Below are 20,371 nucleotides of genomic sequence, written 5' to 3'. Positions count from 1 at the left end.
AGGAGGGAGTGGGGGGTTATTTGCATGAACCTGTCGTTCCAGTGTCCTGGAGATCTGAACACAGAGTGTGACGGTCCGCCAGTGAATCATTAAGCGGTGAGACTTACTTACGTCGTTTAACGTACAACCGGTTCTTTCTGACGCTGAGACAGACAGCTGTATCCTGACCTTTGCTGTCTCTCTCTCTCACACACACACACACACACACACACACACACACACATGCAAGAGCAAGGGAAAAGGCAGGACGACATGTGAATGAATGAATGAATGTACGCTCCGCCAGCTGAGCCAGTTTAAATGGAGAGATTTCAATTCATATTCTCTCACTCAAATCGTTATCATTTTTGTTTCCGCGTCGCAGCGCTTCATGCCATGCAGGCTGGATAAAGTCACTACTGCAATGAGTCATTAGTACTGCAAATGAATTACTGTGATGTGTTCAGATCTCTCTCTCTCTCTGTTTCTTTCTTTCTTTCTCTCTGAGTCTCAGGATGAATTTACATTTCTTGTTCTTCTTCTGATGCAATTTATACAAAGTGATGCCAAATTCAAATAGTCTCTCAGCTCGGTTCATTTTTTTTTCCATGTTCTTTTCATTTTTTATTAATTTTATTCAAAGTATGCATTAAGCTGAAAAAACAATACTGTGATATTCTCTCTCTCTCTCTCTCTCTCTCTCTCCTCTCCCTCTCCTCTCCTCTTGCAGCAGTTGAACTTTGACCTGCATTACTAAGTGATGTAAGTTCAGAGTTTGCAGCGTCAGGCAGCTGTGTGACGTGGGCTGAGCCTTGGCTGGACTCCTTCCTATTGGCTGGCTGACAGGGGCTCGCCACGGGGTCAAAGGTCAGTCAGGGAATGTGTGTGTGGAGCGTGGAGTGAGTGTGGCGTGAGTGTGAGTGTGTGTGAGTGTGAGTGGGAGTGTGTGACAGCCTGAAGGAGTCTCCAAACAAAATTTGCAACTCTTAGACTAGACTATTAATACTAAATAGTATTAATAATACAGTTGTACTGGTAATGGTAGTAGTAGTAGTAGTAGTAGTAGTAGTAGTTGTAGTACTAGTAGTAGTAGCGGTAGCTGTGGTAGTAGTAGTAGTAGTAGTAGTAGTAGTAGCAGTAGTAGTAGTAGTTGTAGTACTAGTAGTAGTAGCGGTAGCTGTGGTAGTAGTAGTAGTAGTAGTAGTAGTAGTAGTAGTAGCAGTAGTAGTAGCAGTAGTAGTAGTAGTTGTAGTACTAGTAGTAGTAGTAGTAGCTGTGGTAGTAGTAGTAGTAGTTCATCCCTCATCCTACCTCTGGGGTACCCACAGACCCCAGAGGTATACTTTTTGTCATATCTCACAGGTGCTTTATTCTATCATTCCAATTTTTCATGACTTTGTCAATCAATTTGTTCCTAATGACTTCATATCATTGTTTTCTGTTTCTGTTTTAATTAGTGCTTTTTAAAAATACCAATGTATTGGGGTCCTGGGGGACCCCAGTCAAAAGCACCCAGTTCCGCCTATGCAGTTTTAATAGATGGAACTATTTACTGAGTTCATGTTTGCCATGGGTCCTAATTTAAAGTGTCTGTCAGTCTCTCTGTCAGTCATGTTGAAGGAGACAGACACAGATGCAGCAGACAGATTTCCTCATGTGTTCTGTCGACGATCCTAAATACTGCTCTTCCTAAGGTAAGATGATGTTCAAAGTCAGAAATACAATACATCATTTAATTAACTGTAACTTTCCTAAAATAATAATAATCTGTTTTGTTTTTTTTCAGATGACATTAATTACATAACTAATAATGTTTTGAGAAGAAATAAGTTAACATTTTGCTATGATGGTTGTTTCTTACAGTAGTTTCGGTAGTCCTTGTATGTTAAATATGTTGGTAGGATGAGGGTTAAGACAAATAATATTTAGAAACTAGACACAGTATCAGTTGTTGTGGTATGTTGCTGTGTAGTGACTGACATGCTGAGCTGGCACCTGAACGCTCCTCACCTCACCTTGACTTGACTTCAGCAGGACAGACAGACAGTCATAACGTAACTGAAGTCTCTTTAACGATGGACAAGAACAACAACAAGAAGAAGACTGGACTTTTGCAAGAGGCACTTAAAGTTATGCAACAACCTGAAGTGCTTTCTGAACAATATTCTGAATTGTGCAACAGCCGACCTCTCAGCCAGGGCCAGCGGTAATAAACACACCGAGCCGCTCTTTCATTTGGCTGCCAGACTTTAATGTCGGTCACGTTCACTGACATGTCGAGGAGGCGTGGAGATGAATCAATGAAGAAGGTTTTCGGACAAGGTGGTAGCAGTAGTAGTAGTTAGTTAGTTAGTTAGTTAGTTTATTTTTATTTCTGTGTCATGCCAAACATCTGGCCCATCCCACATGGGATTACAGGACACCACCATTTTACAAAACATACATCTTCCGGTGATACATATAAGAGCAAAAAAAATAAATAAAATAAATGACCACATTATAAAGTACTACTATATTCTTTCAAATAACATATTTAAATGATAGATTTCAAATGAACAATACACTGAAAAGAACTGCTACAAAGGCTTTCTCCAGGTAACTAGCTAATCTAAATGTTTCATAAGAGAACAGCCAACTCAATCTTTGTGCATCGTCCATATTTACAAAATCAATATCTGTTTTATCTTAGTAAACAAAGTATTGCGCAGTAGTAGTAGTAGTAGTAGTAGTAGTAGTAGTAGTAGTAGTAGTAGTAGTAGTGATGGCAGTAATAGTGATGTTAGTGGAGGTGATAATAGTAATAGTTGGAAAGAATACTTGAAAGAAGTGTTTAAGTTGCTTTTACGTGTTTTCCTCTGGGTTGTTCTGTTGTTTGTACCTTGTTATACCCAATAAACCAATCTAATCTAATCTAATCTAATCTATGAACTTTCAAGTCTTAATGTGGAAGTTTTCAACATCCTGACTTAGATATGATAGATATAGATATGATAGAGCAGTACTTAGAAGAACTGCTCTATCAAATACAAGAAGGCCTAGTCTGTCTGTCAACACTGATTAAGCTCTCAGATATCTGTGACTGTTATTTCACTTCACTGTGTTGGAAACATTATTACATCATAATATTAGATATGAATATATTAAGTAAAATGTATTAGAGTGTTAAATGTTCTGTTATAAAAAGTCCAGGAACGTTTCTTCATGTTGTTTCACTGAGGATCACTGAGGGTTTTGTTTGTTCTTGGTTCAATCAGTAAGAAGGACAAACTTCTATTCTATTCTATTCTATTCTATTCTAATAATCATCATCATCAATGCAAATAAAACCTTCTGAACTATGTTTAATGCAAAATTGTCTTTACTATAACAGATGTTGATGTTGTGGCAGGTAACTGGACAAAATGTCTTCGCTGTTTTAAACGATTTTGTTCCCTTAATACTTCTGAAATATGTGGATATGCCAATAAAATAAAATAACTCTAAAATGATATAAAATTATATATTTAAACAGAGAAATATCTATTCTTTTTACTGTAAAATCAGTGAAGTTGACTTAACTTCATTCTTAAAAACTAAAAAAACGAAATCTAAACCTAAAAACCTAAAAAACTGCATTAAAAAATCTAGGAAACCGATTGCCTTAGAAAAATGTAGTAAATGGAATTATTAGTTTTCAAGGTAGAGTCACTCAGTAATATATGTCGAATTTACTCATAACTTTACTTTCTAAGTTGTTATGACATTGAAGATGACTAAGGGTGCCGTCCTACACGCAGCATCCCAACAAACACCACAACAAAACACAATATTATACAATATTATACAATATTATACAATGTCAAACCACTGAAACAGAAGATAAACAGTAAGACATTCTCCCATCAAGTCTCTATCTCTTTCTCTCTGTCTCTCTCTCTCTCTATCTCTCTCTCTCTCTTTCTCTCTGTCTCTTTCTCTCTGTCTCTATCTCTTTCTCTCTCTCTCTGACTCTTTCTCTGTCTCTCTCTCTCTCTCTCTCTCTGTCTCTCTCTCTCTCTCTCTCTCCTCTCTCTCTCTCTCTCTCTCCCCCCCCCCCTCTCTCTCTCTCTCTCCCTCTCTCTCTCTCTCTCTCTCTCTCTCTCATCATGTTTCCTCATCACCAGGTTTATCTCTCTCCCACCCAGCAGCAGAGTAAAATTCTTTCACTCCTGCGGCCTTTGGCCTCTTTAAATGTGTTTCTGATATCAGTTCAAAACAGTTTTCAAAGCTGTTTTATGATGGGTTTTTTGTTTTTTTTTACTGTAGCATAATATCATATTGTGAAAATTGTGTTGATTGATTGTTTCACCTCCTGCATGTTGCCGTCCATCAGATTTTGAAACTGCATCAGTTTTTATCTGATGCAGCAACAAGTAAATAAACAACAACAGCGTCTCTTTCTCTCTGTCTCTTTTTCTTTCTTTCTCGTTCTCTCTGTCTTTATCTCACTGTCTGTCTCTCTGCCTTCAGAACATATTCCTACAAAACAAGGACAGAACATAGTAGTTGAAGTTTTGGCTCTAGTGGCTACATAGTCTGGCATTCACTATTTACTATTCACTATTATCTATCATGTATTTTTATATTTATTTGAATTTTCATTATCTAATCAAGTCTGTCCCAGGTAACTCACTTCATTTCCTTTCATTTCTCCATCCTTTTTTCACATCCTCCCTCCTCTGTTCTTATTTGTAGGATCCTCTTCCACTCCCCTTCAAGTCAAAGTCAAAGTCAACTTTATTGTCAATTCTGCCATATGTACAGGACATACAGAGGATCGAAATGCCGTTCCTCTCAGACCACAGTGCAGGCAAATACAAGTACAAAACAAAACAACAAGGGTATACAAATACTAGGATGAAAAAATACTAAAAAAGTACAAAGAATTTAAATAATTATAAGTTAAGCTGGGGTCAGGGGGGACAATAACAAGGCACAGATAAAGAACAAAAAGTGCAATAATAACAGAGTAGTGCTACACGTTGAGACTCTGCATGTTTACAGCCGGTATGTTCACCTGCTCATTATGCGCTGTTTGTTTACTGATGCGCTTCTGAGGCTGTAATAAATCGTTGATGTTGCACAGGTGAGATGCTGCCAGTCCTTCTACTTTGATTCTTTTGGAGCCACTTTGGAAGCTCCTCTCTCCCTGCTGACATCCCGCTGTAAACAGATAAACGGGGCCTCGCTCTGTGTGTACAGACTGACCGTGACCCGGTTAGCAGCGTGAGCTCATGCAGCTTCACCAGGTACAGAACATGTGCAGCGACGCCACGTGGCACATGGTACATGTACAGAGGCATGCAGAGTCCGTTCACCTGTTGTCTGATTTTTACTGTTTCTTTAAAGAGTCATGCTTATTAGAATCCCTTCACACACACTCACACACACACACACACACACACACACTCACACACACTGTAGTACAGTCAATGTGCCCTTGAGCAAGGCACCTCGCTCTGGAGGACCAGGCCTTTCATATTACTGTAAGGAATTAATGAATGAATGAAGGAAGGAATAAATGCAACAACAAATAAAGGAATAAATGAATATAACATATAAGATATAATTATTAGTTATTGCAATACATGCACAAACACATATTATTTTGAACTAAAAGTGTCAGTCTTGGATAAAATGAAAACAAAAACATTTACATGTCTCTAGATAGATAGATAGAGAGAGAGAGAGAGAGAGAGATTGAGAGAGAAAGAGAGAGAGAGAGAGAAAGTGTGTCAATGTACTGTATATGTGCATGTGTGGTTGTTCTGAGTGTGTGTGTGTGTGTGTGTGTGTGTGTGTGTGAAGACAAGAAAAAAATTATTGTTTTTGTGTGATCTAGTAGTACAGCATATAGTGTAACAGAGAAAGAATCAGAGCATGTGTGTGTGTTTGTGATAGAGAGTGAGAGAGTTCATGTGTGTGTGTGTGTGTGTGTGTGTGTGTGTGTGTGTGTCGGGGGTATATCAGTGTTCTGTGTGCAGACTGTATCTCATGTCAGAAGTCAAACATTAGAGAAACGACATGTTGGCCCAGCTTCTCCAGAACATGCAGCTGAACAACAAGCAGACAAACAGCTGATGTTCTTTCAGTAGTTTGTTGTGTTTCTCTTCCTGGTGGAGAACCGGCCAATCGTAGACGAGGTGACGTCACCTCCAGATGTTTCCAGCAGCTCCAGTGGAGTTTGATATGAGAAAATGTTTCAGGATGTAAAACATCAGCGGTAAACGTCAGGTTTTGGTGTCAGTCCCTCAGAATCAAAGAGCGAGGGCTTCTTTCTAGAGCCGCCATTTTGCACCGAGAGACGTTCAACAATCATACAGGGAGAAATCCATCGTAGAAGAGGAGAGAGACCAGTTTCTCCACCACAGGAGCAGGAGAGAGACCAGAATGCACTGCAGCAGAGAGACAGGCTGGGGTTTGAGGAAGAGGGATGAGTCACTTTTTCAAGACTGGCAACATGAAGTTAGCTTGATATTTAATATTTGGTGGATATTCACAAATAACTTGTGAAGCAAACAAGACTGATGCATTCATTTGTCATCAGAGGAAGAACAATTTACAACGACTGGTTTCAATATGAGAAAATAATTTTCTTTTCTACAAATACACATTCAAATTTCAATAGCTTATTTCCCATTTGAAATAGGTCACATTTGTTTTTCCTCTTCCCATAAAGACAAATATATTCATTAATGTGCTCTTTCTTGACCTTCAGCTGATTCCTTTTTCCAATATGTATTTATATACACCGCCCATCAAAAGTCTGGGGACACCTCGCCTTTTCTAAATTTTCAAAGTACTATTTGACTTTCTCTGTTATTTTTCAATGAAGAAGTAAGGAAGAAAATGTTACATAACATAAAATATCTATTTCCTAATACTTTGGATCTGTTTCTTCATCACTCAGCTTCATGTTGATCACAGTGTCTCTCTGGGGTGAACAGAAGGTTTTTCATGGCAGAGCGTCTCTGACTGCTGGATGATTTTTTTTTAATGATTTTTTTATTTCTCAAACTAAACCTAGTTAGTCTTTAATGGGGTTCAGTTATTCAAACCAACAAAGAAAACATGCTGATTTATTAAACGTTTTTAAAAGCTAGGTGACTGACTGTTGACTGGCAGACTAGTGTAGATGTTTGAGCTCTAATTCACTTCCTGCCCATCCTCCTCGTTCAGCTGCAGCCCGACCTGCTGAGGAGGCAGAGCAGGCAGCCTGGGACAAACTGGATCTGGACGGTTTCTAAACCTCCTGACATGGATGGATGTTCATGTGTCAAATGTTTTTTTTTTATTTGAGCATGTTGACATATATACACATACATGAGCACATATATCCATACAAATATACATGCAATTAGACCGGAATATGCTCTTTTTCGTTTTCTTGAACAACTGTATATAAAATAACAGTGATAACTAAAGATATGACAAAATGCAAAATACAAAATGCAAGAGAAAGAGAAATAAATAAAACGCTCTCTGCTAACCTAATCCCTGAACTCTATCCCTGACTGACCCCCCCCCCCCCCCCCCATCCCTACCCTTCCATCAGTCACTAGAGTGTAAGATAATGAGTGAGAGGTGACCACACCTTGTCAAAATATGGGAGCTTGTCCATAAGAGTGTACCTTATTCTTTCTAAATGGAGTGTGTTTGTAACAACGAGTGGGTCTGGTTCTAACTGGATTTGAAGTATCTTAGATATTAATTTGAAAATATTGATCCAATAGGTGTGAACTTTGGGACACAGAGTGAAGCGAGTAGTGTGTCGTCTGCTGAAAGGCATCTGTCACATGTAGGGGAAATCTCAGGACAGGATGTTGGTGTGGAACATGAGCTGAGACCGTGGGAGCCTCCAGACCTGAGCCGGGTTTGTGTTCAACCGGCACAGAAAGACCTGCTATTGTGGGTTTGCGGCATTTAACAAACCAGATGATGATGATGCTGCTGCTGATTCACCAAATTGGATCTACAGTTGAGTCGTGTGAGTTTGTGTCTCTCCAGCAGCATCAGAAACTGGACAGTCGTAAATTGGCTGTGGAGCGATTCACAGAAGAGAATCTGGTTTTAATTCATCTGGTTTTACTTTGTTTCTGCATTTTATTTTGTCATTTCCAGCTTTTCCCAGTTAACAGAATCCAGTTTGAACTCTGTCCTCTCTCCTTTCAGAATCACATGTTAAAGATCACAGCTAACAACGTTCTCTTTTCTAAAGAGGAACTCAGGAACTTTTACTCTGAGGACATTTTAAATCAGACACTTTTTACTGTTACTGAAGTACATTTTTACACCGGTACTTTTACTTCTACTTCAGTAAAATATCTGCAAAGTAACAGTACTTCTGCTGCATTAGGACACTCTGGTTCTCTTTCCACCTCTGGTTAGCTGTGTATGGGAGTTTACTGAGTTGTACAGTATACTGGAGGATGCAATCGGTTTCATATCCAGAGATAATCTCTCACCGCAGGTTTATGGCCGGAGGGAGAAAGGGTCGGCCCGTCAGTTACAGACTCAGATAAGGAGGACGGGACATGAGCTGCAGGCTGGCTGGAAGTTAACGAGCTGCAGAGGAAAACACCCGGGAGGAAAGTTCATGAAGAGCAGGAGGAGTGTGAAACAAACACAATGAGATAATATCCACCTTCTGAAATAAGTAACACCAACTCCTACAAAGTGATTGAAAGCACAAAATGAAACTAAATTATTATTTCAAATGACTTGTTAAAGGACAGGTGGTAACTCAAGTCCTTAACTGACAGAATTATAACACTTTTACAGATTGGATCTTCAAAATGTTAAAGATGTTGAATGATGAACTTCAGGTAATGACTTCTTTTTATTTCCCTAGTACAGGGTTTTGGAAATGAACTCGTCCATTTCTCCAGATTTCTGCTTTACAAAGCTATAAAGCAGAGAAACCACATGAAGTGTACTGTATATTAATTTAGATCAGATCAGATTAGATTTATGAAACTTTAATAACTGGGTCACAGCATTAGAGAACAGGACAGGACAGAGTAAAGTCCTTTATATTCATGGAAGGAGATCAGAGCCGGCTGAGATCGTATCTCAATTACAGAAATTTGAATTTGTCACATTCATGTTGCACCGCTTAATTCAAAAATGTAATTTGCAAAGCACAATTTAAATGTAATGGCTTGAAATTGAACGTAATAAATATTGAATTTAACTTTTAGCTCTAATTTCAGACTCAGGTTTTCCCAATTCACATTCACTTTTCTGAATTCAGATTCAGCTTCCTGAGACACAAACCTGCACACGAGGCACTGTGGTAACATTTTAGATTAGAGAACACATATTAACTATTAATAAGTTGCTTATTAACATGAATATTAGTAGTGTATTGGTTCATTATTAGTCATTACAAACCACTTATTAGCACCTTATTCTACAAGTAAACCCAGTTAACTTTGGGTTTTCCCTCAACAGCCTCCTGATTAGTGTTTATAGCAGTCAGTAAGAAGTTGTTGCACATGAATTGGGCTCTTAGTCTGCTTTGCTCAGTTATGTGTTAGTATCACATATTATTGAGAGAAATTATTAAACTATTGAGGGAAAACCAATAGTTAAAAGTGAATATGTGTTCCCTAATCTTAAGTGTGACTGGTACTTTTATTCCCAGAGTGTCGACACTTTTTCCATTCCTTGCCATATTGTCTGTTTGGGAGAGAGAGATGATGACATGAGACAAAGGTCCTGGATCGGATCTGAACCCCGGCACAGTGAGTGTTGGTGTGTGAGCAGCAGCAGCAGCAGGACCAGTAGAGACTGAACGGTCTGAACCTGCGCTGCGTAATTCAAACCAACAGCAAACAGCAGCTGCAGCAGAAGAGGTGAAAGTACCAAGAACACTGACGTAAAGACACACGACCGACAGAGAGTCACTGCGTGGAAACGTGGAGAGTTCGGTCATTGCACAAACACAGAAAATGTCACTCGGTTCTCTCTCTAATGTAGGTTTCACGTGACTTTGACTGTGTTTTGATCTTATATATTGCTTTTTTTTAAAATATTATTTATATTTGCTCTTTCTTTGTGACTTTGATTAGATTTTGACTTTATTCATCGTTGTTTGTTGTCAGTCTGCAACTTGTTTGTCTTCATGCTGCTTCCTCAGACAGGTTTCCCTTGAAGAAGAGACTTTTAACTTCAGTGGGACTGCCTGGTTAAATAGAGATGAAATGGATAAGATGTGAGTGAGCAGGTTGAATCACTGTGTTTCAACTCTGTGGTTAGAGCCAGAGAATGCTGAAGGGAGAGAGGTTTGCTGTGATCCCTTTTATTGGTGGAGATTAAACCTTCATTTTAGTCTTGGAAGTCCATCAGAAGGTATTTTTCAGTGTAAACACTGAAAAATATACATTCTGTCTTTTACACAGACAAGACAGCTGTGAGCGGCAGCAAAGATGAAAACATCCTGACATCTGTGTGAGTTCCTGGCTTGTTGTATTTGTCTGAGCAGTGAAAATGTCTTTCATTAGAGCGCCACCATGTGTTCTTTAAAATAAACACACAACTGACCAAAAAGTTGGATCTAACTCAGAATCACCTTTTAGCCCTAATGAAAAAAAAACTAGTAATCCTATGGTGAATTTTAAATGGATACCATACAAATACAAACAATACAAATTCAGGTCTTTACAGGAATATTACAGGAATATTTATCAGATACCATAGGAAATTAAAAAAATATTATAAAATAAGATAAAGACACTATAAACTCACTACTGAGTAACACAGACACTATAATTCTCCATAAGAATAATACTAATAATACTAATGCTAGTAAAGTTTATGTATTTAACACTTATCTAAGCAAAGGTCACAAAGTGGTTAAAGTAGTATTAGTAGTATAAAATAGTAAAATAGTAAAATTTATGGGGAGGAGATAAAAATAAGAAAACATTTAACAGAAAAGTTGAAATATTACATTAATTGCAATGCCTCAGTTTGACCACAAGGAGGCAATACAGGTTTTCATATGCGTCACCTTTTTTTTCTTCCGACTCGAGTGTTGCCTCGTCTATAATTGTCCCCAGGCCAACATTCTGCAACTCATCAGTTCCACAACACGCGTGTTTTTAACGGTTTAACTTGCTGTCATGAGTGCTGATAACTCGAGTGGAAATGTGTCCGTTCCTTTACGAAATCTACTGAACTCCATCCAGTGTGTCAGAGACAGAGTCAGAGGTAAACAAGAGGCAAATTTACCTCAAATAACTAGCTAGCTAATGTTAGTGTCGTGCTGTGTCGCGAGGTAATGCTAATGCTAAACGGTTAGCGTTAGCTGGGCTTGGTTTCTACGTTGTGTGGGTGATTTGTTTATAATTAATTAATAGTAATAGTAATAGTCAGCTTTACCCTAAAATATTTAGCTAATGACTTGTAGCAGACGGAAGGACCTTCCCGTTTTCTAGACGGGAACAAACTTTGCTAATGCTAGCAAGCCAACTGTCAAATTGAAGTTTGTCAACATCATGGTTTAGCAACGGGTATCAGTTGCTCACTAGTCTGCTAACAAACAGATTAGAGCCTAATACTGTTCTAGGCTGAGTCTTCGTGCCGCTGAGTTTGTGATGACGTTGTAAACAAATGTAAGACTAGTCACATCCTGCTCAGCCTTGCTGACCACAGCCTGGCAGAGGGAAGATTAAATGTTCATGTTCCACAACAGATGGAGAATCCAACGAGTCAGACGGAGCATTCAACCTCTCCAACTTCTGGGACACTCTGAGTGAGTATATACCTCCTCCTCATCATCCTCCTCATCATCCTCCTCCTCCTCCTCCTCATCCTCCTCATCATCCTCCTCCTCCTCCTCCTCATTATCCTCCTCATCATCATCCTCCTCATCCTCCTCATCATCATCCTCATCCCCCCCGAACCAACTGTAATCTGCTCTCTCTCTATCTCGTTCTCTCTCTCTCTGTCTCTGTCTCTCTCTCTCTTGCTCTCTCTCTTTGTCTCTCTCTCTCTCCCCCCCTCTCTCTCTCTGTCTCTTGCTCTCTCTCTGTCTCTATCTCTTTCTCTCTGTCTCTCGCTCTCTCTGTCTCTTCTCTCTCTCTCTCTTTCTCTCTCTGTCTCTGTCTCTCTCTCTCTCTGTCTCTTTCTCTGTCTCTCTCTCTGTCTCTTTCTCTCTCTCTCTCTCTCTCTCTCTCTCTGTCTCTCTCTCTCTCTCTCTCTCTCTCTCTCTCTCTCTCCCTCTCTCTCTCTCTCTCTCTCTCTCTCTCTCCTCAGACCAGGCAGTGAAGGCAGTCTCTCAGGAAGCCACTAAACTCAGCCTGGCCTTCTCCAAACCCCCGCTGCCGTCACAACAGGTCAGGTTATTATTATTATCATCATGGTTTCATCACACCAGTGAAGCCCCATAGACACGAGAGGTCATATCTGAGCAGTATATCTTTACACAGGTCATGATAGAGCTGTAAAGTTTGATTGACAACATAGTTTTGAATGTAATTTTGTTCTTTCTTCCTCTTCCTCTTCTCTCTCTCTCTCTCTCTCTCTCTCTCTCTCCCTCCCTCCAGGATGGAGAGAAGTTAGCAGAGTCGATCCAGAAGAGCATCCTGACTCTGTCCACTGTGTACTACTGGCTGCCCAAGAGCCAAGGTAACACCCGTCCTGACCTGAGGCTTTATTTAGAAACAAGGCAGCACTGTAGAGGAGTCACTAGAAAAACCAAGCCTCCTGTTTTCTCTTTTCTCATTTATATCCTCTTTCTTTTTGCTGCAACCGTGTTTTTCTGCTGCAGTGACCCAGGTTCCATACAGGAATCATTAAAGTTTTGTCCAATCTAATCTTATCTCATGCCTGGCCTGATAATTCAATATTAATAGCAGTAATAACCCAAGAGTAGTTGTTCTTTCCTGTGATGCAGCACTGAAATACCCATAATCAGGCGAGAACGTTCTCAAGGATGTTGTAGCTTTTATATTCCTCTTTCCAATGCATGTTGTGTGCCGCCTGAAAAGTTTTCTCCAAAGTAGTGTACGCCCACCGGCCACTTCATTAGGTACACCTGTGTAGCAGCAGGTCAGACTGAACAGGCTGACTGTCACTAATGTTTCAGGCGTCAGTCTGCGGCGGCAGGTCAGAGACGCCACAGTGGAGGTTCTGGAGGGAGTCGCACAGCTGGTGGAGGTCATACTGAGCTCACCGCTGCAGAGGTGCACACACACACACACACACACACACACACACACACACACACACACTGCAGAGAGGAGTCATAATGAATGGCTTCATAGCAACTTCACTACTACAGAGCTTGCAACACACACACACGCACACGCACACATGGACATTTACTTTTTAGGAATTTAGCTGATGCTCTGATCCAGAGTGACTTACAGTGAGAGCAACAGCAGAATAGAATTAAATACACACACACACACACACACACACACACACACACAAGTGTTATCACAATACCTGCAATACCTGAAATGTTGATACTGCATCAATACCGTTGTGAGAAATGAATACTGGATTTTATTAACGTTCAGTACTTTCCCCTGACGCCCAACCAACATCAAAGCCTCAGTGCAAAAGCTACAGTGTTTGATGTTTTTCTTCTTGTTTGCTGTTTTAGCTGTTACAGTTTGTATTTGTATCAAAGTCAGATGGAGGTGGTGACAAGTTACAACTCTCCCTCTCTCTCCTGCAGTCTGTCTCAGGAGCAGCTGACGTCAACAGGAGGCGTCTGGTCGGCCTGCGACCAGTTCACCCATTTACCCCGAGGTCAGTCCACTGGGCCGCGTTACAACTACAACAGGATTAGAGAAGTTAGGCTGCACTGCATCAACATGGTTCAGTTTAATCTAAGTCTAGTAATAATCAGAGTTTAGTAAAACTAGGTGTACAATAATTAAACCTTAATTCTAACTAGAGCTGTGTTGCAGAGTTTAAATGTAACCCCAGTTGTGTTGAAAGTGTTTTAATCACTTTTTGGGTTCAGCTGTTAGAGGTTGTGTTGTCCCTGTGTGTACTGAGTAGGGCTGCACAATTAATCGTATATTAATCGCGATGTCGATATTGGCTTCCACAATTAATTGATTGTGGCCACGGGCGATTATTCACGCTGGGTTTAGCTTGCTCTGGTGTAGGGCTGCAACAGTTAGTCAACGTAATCAAAACTCAAATTACTTGAATTTTGACCCAGTTTGCCGCTGACCTTTCAAAGTGCGTATAAACTCTTCCATTAGCTTGGATCCAAGTGTAGTATACAATGAAGCACGGGTTACGGGGTAAAATATTTCCTTTTTAATCTCCGACCAGAGACGCAGTACACAGGCAAACGTACTACTTCCTTATTTACACTAATTCTCCCGCGGGTCCTTATGGGAAACTTCAAAATAAAAGCCCACAAACACCCAAATAGACTTCTTACAAAATAAGTGTCTTAGAATACAAATGCCCAAAAACTAAGGCTACAGAGGTGATGGTCCCGGAAAAAAAAAACAACGGACCCGGTGCACCGGAATCACAGGTTCAAAGATTTGTACATTTGAATGTTTTTTTATTTATAGGTTTATAAAATACATTATGAATGTGAAGGCATTTCGGTTAACTTAAAATGCTCAAGTGCAATAAAACAAAATGGATGAATAATCATGATAAATAATCGTGATCACAATATCGAGCAAAATAATCGTGATTATCATTTTAGCCATAATCGTGCAGCCCTAGTACTGAGCAGCGCTGCCTGCACACTGGAGCTACATAAAGCTCTGCAGTGAAGTCAGTGATGACATTTTAGACAGTCAATGGTCATGAAGGCAAAAACTAGGAAAATAAGACCCAGGTTGAAAATAACCAGAATTATCCTTTAATCCTTATTTGTCTTAAACTAGGTTTATTTAAGGTTGTTGTATTTATTGATAAACCATAAAAAATGAATCCACCACTAGCCTCTAATAACCAGTTAAATATACAGACAGATCGATTAGATGCATAGATACTGTAGATACAGTATGTACATATGTTTTTATAGTTACTCATTTATACCAACATTGTATATCATGGTATGCTGTTTTTCTGCAGCTTTTATGTTTGTCTTCATGCTGCTTTCTACCTGGTCACACAGTAGTGGTAGTAGTAGCATTAGCAGTAGTAGTATTAGCAGTAGCAGTAGTAGTAGTATTAGCAGTAGTAGTAACAGTAGTATTAGCAGTAGTAGTAACAGTAGTGGTAGTAGCAGTAGTACTGACACCAACCTGTAGGTGGCAACATTGTACTGAAAGCCAGACGGCACATTTATTTGAAGTACCAGGGCCTGATCAGTCAGTTTGTCCCCATGTAATAAGGAGACTGGATGGGTAAACTGAATTAGGAGGTTTACTTTTTGATGATTTTTCCAAATTTAACTTTGGGGATGAAACAGGTTCATCTTAATTTGTGTGTGTGTGTGTGTGTGTGTGTGTGTGTGTGTGTGTGTGCGTCAGAGCATTTTACATTGAGGTCCACTTCGCTATATTCCATATACAGTATGGGATGGGATGCAGGGCATATGAGTGCATGTAGCTATGAGCAGGTATGCATGCTGTGTGTATGTTGTGTATATGTGTCAAAAGATATGTTTAAATGATTGAAATGATAAGATATGAAGGAAAGCTCTAGTTCAAGACTACAGGTAGCCTGTGTGTGTGTGTGTGTGTGTGTGTGTGTGTGTGTGTGTGTGTGTGTGTGTGTGTGTATCAGTTATATTTGGCAGGCAGGCATTACATATGATATTGTTGAACCCATGCCAAAAAATGTGCAGCTGGCGGGACATGTGACAGATCTACAGCTAGTCTCTGTTCTGTCCTGAGGGGAAAACGTCTCTTCAAAGGAACGAGTGTCGGATTTGACAGAGGAAATATGTTTTAATATGAAATTTAAAATCATACTGGGGCAGAAGTTAACTGCAATAAATATTTTCCTTGTCATGTGTGATGTTCCTTTACCTTGGATTGTTGCAAATTTGTAGGTACATAAATAAGTTTTGTGTGTGTGTGTGTGTGTGTGTTTCACAGATAATAAGGCAGCAGTGCTGTTGGTGCTGTCCTCCCATATAGGAGTGGTGAAAGATGCTATAGAGGAGGTTGAACAGGTACACACACACACACACACACACACAAACAAACAAGCATCACGGTTGCTGAAAGCTACGCCTTCCTAGTTCTTCTAAATTATATGATCGTTCTATGGTCACAGGAATATTATTAGGGTGCTGTGACCTCTGACCCTAAAATGTAAATTTGAGACTCCATGTGTATTCATTCATTCATTCATTCATTCAGTACACTCCATTGTTTCAGTCATTTTTTTTCATGTACTGTATTTGTATTCATTTATTCACTCATTCATTTGTCATTCATTCCTTCAACCCATCATTTAAAAAAAAAAAAATGTAATCAACTCCTTCATTCATTTAATTGATTGAAATGTCAGTTTGTTTAGCTGTATCAACACATACTGCAGTCCATGCAAACTAATAGAGGCAGAGCCCAGAAGTTCGTCCTCCTGCTGTGAATATTAGAAGTTGTGTGAGAATTCACAGCCGAGGTGTGAAGATTCATAGTTAGTGCAATTTTCACAACAACACAGCATTACATTTTATTTAATTTATATACTTTAATATTAGTTTTTTCTTTAAATTCAGTTTTATTATTTTTCCTTCGATCAATCCACTCACATTCAACCTATGTGTTTTTTTTGTTTTGTTAGGATGCACAATATGTGGGATTAGGGTGGGTGGGATTGTTATTAAAATACAAAAATTAAATTTTATGAATTTTTTAGCAGTGTATCTGCTTTCAAATTCCTCATAAAAACACAGTAAAAAAATAAAAAAAACAACCACAGCTCTTACTTCCTTTTATTATGTAGAGACGGGTCAATAAAAAAATAAATAAAAATACCCCCCCCTCCCCCAGGCGTTGTCCGAGGCCCAGGACCCGTACAGCGACATCCTCGACGACGACCTGGACGGGGACGAGCCTCGAGGAAACCAGGACACCTATTGGTCGGAGCAGGACCGGCGGGTGATTGGCCCGTGCCAGGGGCTGATGAAGGCGTCGGCGGCGAGCCTGAGGAAGCTGACGTCCGCTGTCAGAGCCAAGGGTGATGTCACCACGCATCAGAACCTGGCCCAGCTGGACGACCTGGCCGACATCACCAAGGACATCAGCCCCAGGTACACACACACACACACACACACACACACACACACACACACACACACAAATTAGTTTGAGCAGATATGGTGCAGATCTCAGCGCTCATTTTCCTCCTTCATTTATTCTTGTCCAGTATGAAGCCAAACTTTCTGTTTTCTCCTTATTTCATTGAGCTCTCTCTCTCTCTCTCTCTGTTTCTCTCCCCCTCTCCCCCCCCCCCTCTCTCTCTCTCTCTCTCTCTCTCCCCCTCTCTCTCTCTCTCTCTCTGTCTCTCTCTCTCTCTCTCTCTCTCTCTCTCTCTCTCTCTGTCTCTCTCTCTGTCTCTCTCTCTCCCCAGTGTTGATGACCTGGCTCTTTGTCTCTACCCGCCCATGGACTACAGCGGAGTGGAGAGCAATGTAAGACACGCACACACACACACACACACACACACACACCATCATTACTTACTTAGACTCAGACACAGTAACACTTAATTTTCTAAGTAAAAAAACGGTTCCTAGGCCGCGCCGACTAGCAGAAGAGTGCAGCAAGCCACAGCAAATCTTTCCTGGAAGTTTCCCCACATCGTGTACTGCTTCACCTCGAGGAAATCTGTATTTGTAATATCAGCTACAATGTGTAGAAAATAAAAGTCCCAAGTAAAGAATCCGGAATTGCTGTACAGACATTTAGTCACCTGTTTCCACCTGAAGACTACAAGCTGATCAGGACAGTTTTTCATATTCACATGAACAGGCCTATAGAGCGGTGGTATATGTACAGAAAGTTTCTAGTTGTCTAATCCAGCAAAAGCAACCATAACAGTGTTTCCCACAGAATTTTGGCAAACTGTGGTGGGGGGCGGCTGGGGGATCTACGTGGACCTTAACAGTTAATTAGGAGGTTAATTTGTAAGCAATGCAGTCATGACTACATATTATAAATACAAACAAGCTTATGTTATTGATTAATGCATATATTTATGTTGTGCAGTTATATTTTTCATAAAAATGAGCTCTTGCTCTCTTATTGTCACGCTACCTCTGATGTTGTACCTCTGAAAATTATCGTGCAACTTGTGTTTCACGAACTTACTCACCTCTTACACTTGCTACAAATGCGTTCCTCAATGAGAGACGTCCACAGTATCACGTAGTGTGCGAGTGTGTGTGTGTGTGTGTGTGTGTGTGTGTGTGTGTGTGTGTCTGTGTGTGTCTCATCGCACACATATTGGGATGGGGGTGTGTTTAGCACCTGCCAAAGCAGGCAGGAGGGACAGCCCTTTGAGAGGAGACTCACTTTTTATGAAGGCAAAGACCGCAATAAGACTGCTAATAATAACGTGTGGCGGTGTGCCGCAGTTTAATACATTAATGGGAAACCCTGAATAAACATAAACCATAAATTGGACGGGATGCATCACTACATCGGTCAGGGATGAGTAATAAGAAACAAATGTTCATTCATGGGGATCGGCGTTGACTTTTGTTATTTCTTATATGTTATTAAATATGAGATGTTATTAAAATTGTAATAACATCTGATACATTTTAACAGAGTGTAATTAACTATGTAGAGCTCCAGCGATTGAGAAAGAGCTGGACCAGCCACTAGAGGCTTCTGGTGTCATTTTAAAAATCCCTCTCTCTCTCTCTCCCTCGGCCGTTGTTTTGTCTTCATCCTCCAGAAGCTGCTTTCAGTAGCAGTTATGTCATTATTTTAATATCACACAAAGTGTCAAGAAAGTAAACTGTCTTGTTCGGTGTATTGAGCCATGGCTCCACCACAACGATACTGAATCATCTCACAAAGTGTTCAGCTAGAAGCAAGAAATCCTGGTCCTCAGGATTCAGAGCCCTGATGGTTTTCATTCTAGCATCTAATCCAGGACTGATTTACACCTGGGATGCAGGTGAATGCAGGTAACTAGCTGGTAGGATAGCAAACCAGCTGTGGGGCGGACCCGGGGTTCAACTGGTAAAGTGTGTACCATTAAGGCAAAGTCCTCATCGCAGCGGCACGGGTTTGAATCCGGTCTTGCTGCATGTCATCACCTCTCTCTGCCCCGTCTTTCCTGTCAGTCTGTACTGTGACTGTCTAATAAAGCGAAATGCCAAAAAAAGAACACCAGCTGTACTCTGGGACCCACTGACCAGGATTGAAAACCATGAGAAGTAGTTAACCATGAGAAAATTGACTTGTGCACATCCTTAAGATCGGTGTGTGAAGGGTGTTGCATGCATTATTAAATGTTTGTGGGTAGGTGTGTAAGGTGTGTAAGGTTGTAAGAAACGCTCCCAGGAGCCTGCAGGAGTGAGTCCTACAAGCAGGTTTCAAGCAGGTTTCAGTTGGGTACGTGTTGCTTACATAGAAAAACATTGTTCGGTAAAAGTGCCAGCTGAGTAATTAATAACTCGTCCCAGCATGTTACTGTGTCTTTGCCAGTTTCACCACCATCTGGCTGACAAGCCTGAGATCCACCCATCCATACCAGGCAGGAGTTTATTCCTGTAGAGTGGCTCCAGGAAATCCCACAAAACATCCATGGAGAGCTCCAGCGATTGAGAAAGAGCTGGACCAGCCACTAGAGGCTTCTGGTGTCATTTTAAAAATCTCTCTCTCTCTCTCTCTCTCTCGGCCGTTGTTTTGTCTTCATCCTCCAGAAGCTGCTTTCAGCAGCAGTATGCAGGGCTTACAGACCTCTGGCACTGTGCCGGATGTCCGGCGTACGGACGTTTTAGATTCACAAACTATTCTTGCAAAAAACCAACCCAAAATACCCTCACTCCACATGGGTTTCCAATCATGTTCAGCAAAGCAATATTTTACAATTTCCAATGGAATGCGAGTAAAGCAAGTTTTTTTTTTTTATCCAGTGAACAGCGAGCTGCTTTCTATCACCATGTAGCACCGATTCTGTGGTGTAGCAGCTGAAATATGGAAACGAAGCTTATGAAAGTTGGTGAAGATACACGCGCCACTGAGAGGGGAGTAAAAAACAAACTGCGATAGGCATGGATGGAAGAAACGTGTGGAGACGGGAAACCGTTTGACACTTGGTGCGACAAATGAAGGGAAGCGGCTGTTTGTTCTGCACTGTGCAGCACGGCACCAGCAGAAAGAAAGTGCTCTTCCACTTCAGGTGAATCCTAGACAGAGAGCCGCTGTGCGGCCACATTGCCGGAGCTGATCTGGCTTTCACAATTTAC

At 40.6% G+C, this 20,371-nt stretch overlaps 1 protein-coding gene across 3 annotated transcripts in view; it reads left to right on the top strand.

The window, feature by feature from the left end:
* The first annotated feature begins 11,077 nt into the window (after positions 1–11,077).
* Positions 11,078–20,371, top strand: part of ccndbp1 (cyclin D-type binding-protein 1) — a 15,438-nt gene continuing 6,144 nt past the window's right edge. For all 3 annotated transcript variants that reach the window (XM_078283524.1, XM_078283523.1, XM_078283522.1), the window contains exons 1-9: positions 11,078–11,211; positions 11,696–11,755; positions 12,259–12,338; positions 12,549–12,630; positions 13,091–13,187; positions 13,688–13,761; positions 16,035–16,111; positions 16,938–17,197; positions 17,518–17,578. In XM_078283524.1, coding sequence (XP_078139650.1) covers positions 11,124–11,211; positions 11,696–11,755; positions 12,259–12,338; positions 12,549–12,630; positions 13,091–13,187; positions 13,688–13,761; positions 16,035–16,111; positions 16,938–17,197; positions 17,518–17,578 — 879 coding nt within the window. In that variant the 5' untranslated portion in view covers positions 11,078–11,123. The remainder of the gene's footprint in view (positions 11,212–11,695; positions 11,756–12,258; positions 12,339–12,548; positions 12,631–13,090; positions 13,188–13,687; positions 13,762–16,034; positions 16,112–16,937; positions 17,198–17,517; positions 17,579–20,371) is intronic.

This window comes from Centroberyx gerrardi, chromosome 5 (genome assembly GCF_048128805.1).
Source record: "Centroberyx gerrardi isolate f3 chromosome 5, fCenGer3.hap1.cur.20231027, whole genome shotgun sequence".
Classification (NCBI taxonomy): Eukaryota; Metazoa; Chordata; class Actinopteri; order Beryciformes; family Berycidae; genus Centroberyx; species Centroberyx gerrardi.
This window is presented reverse-complemented; position numbering and strand designations above follow the sequence as displayed.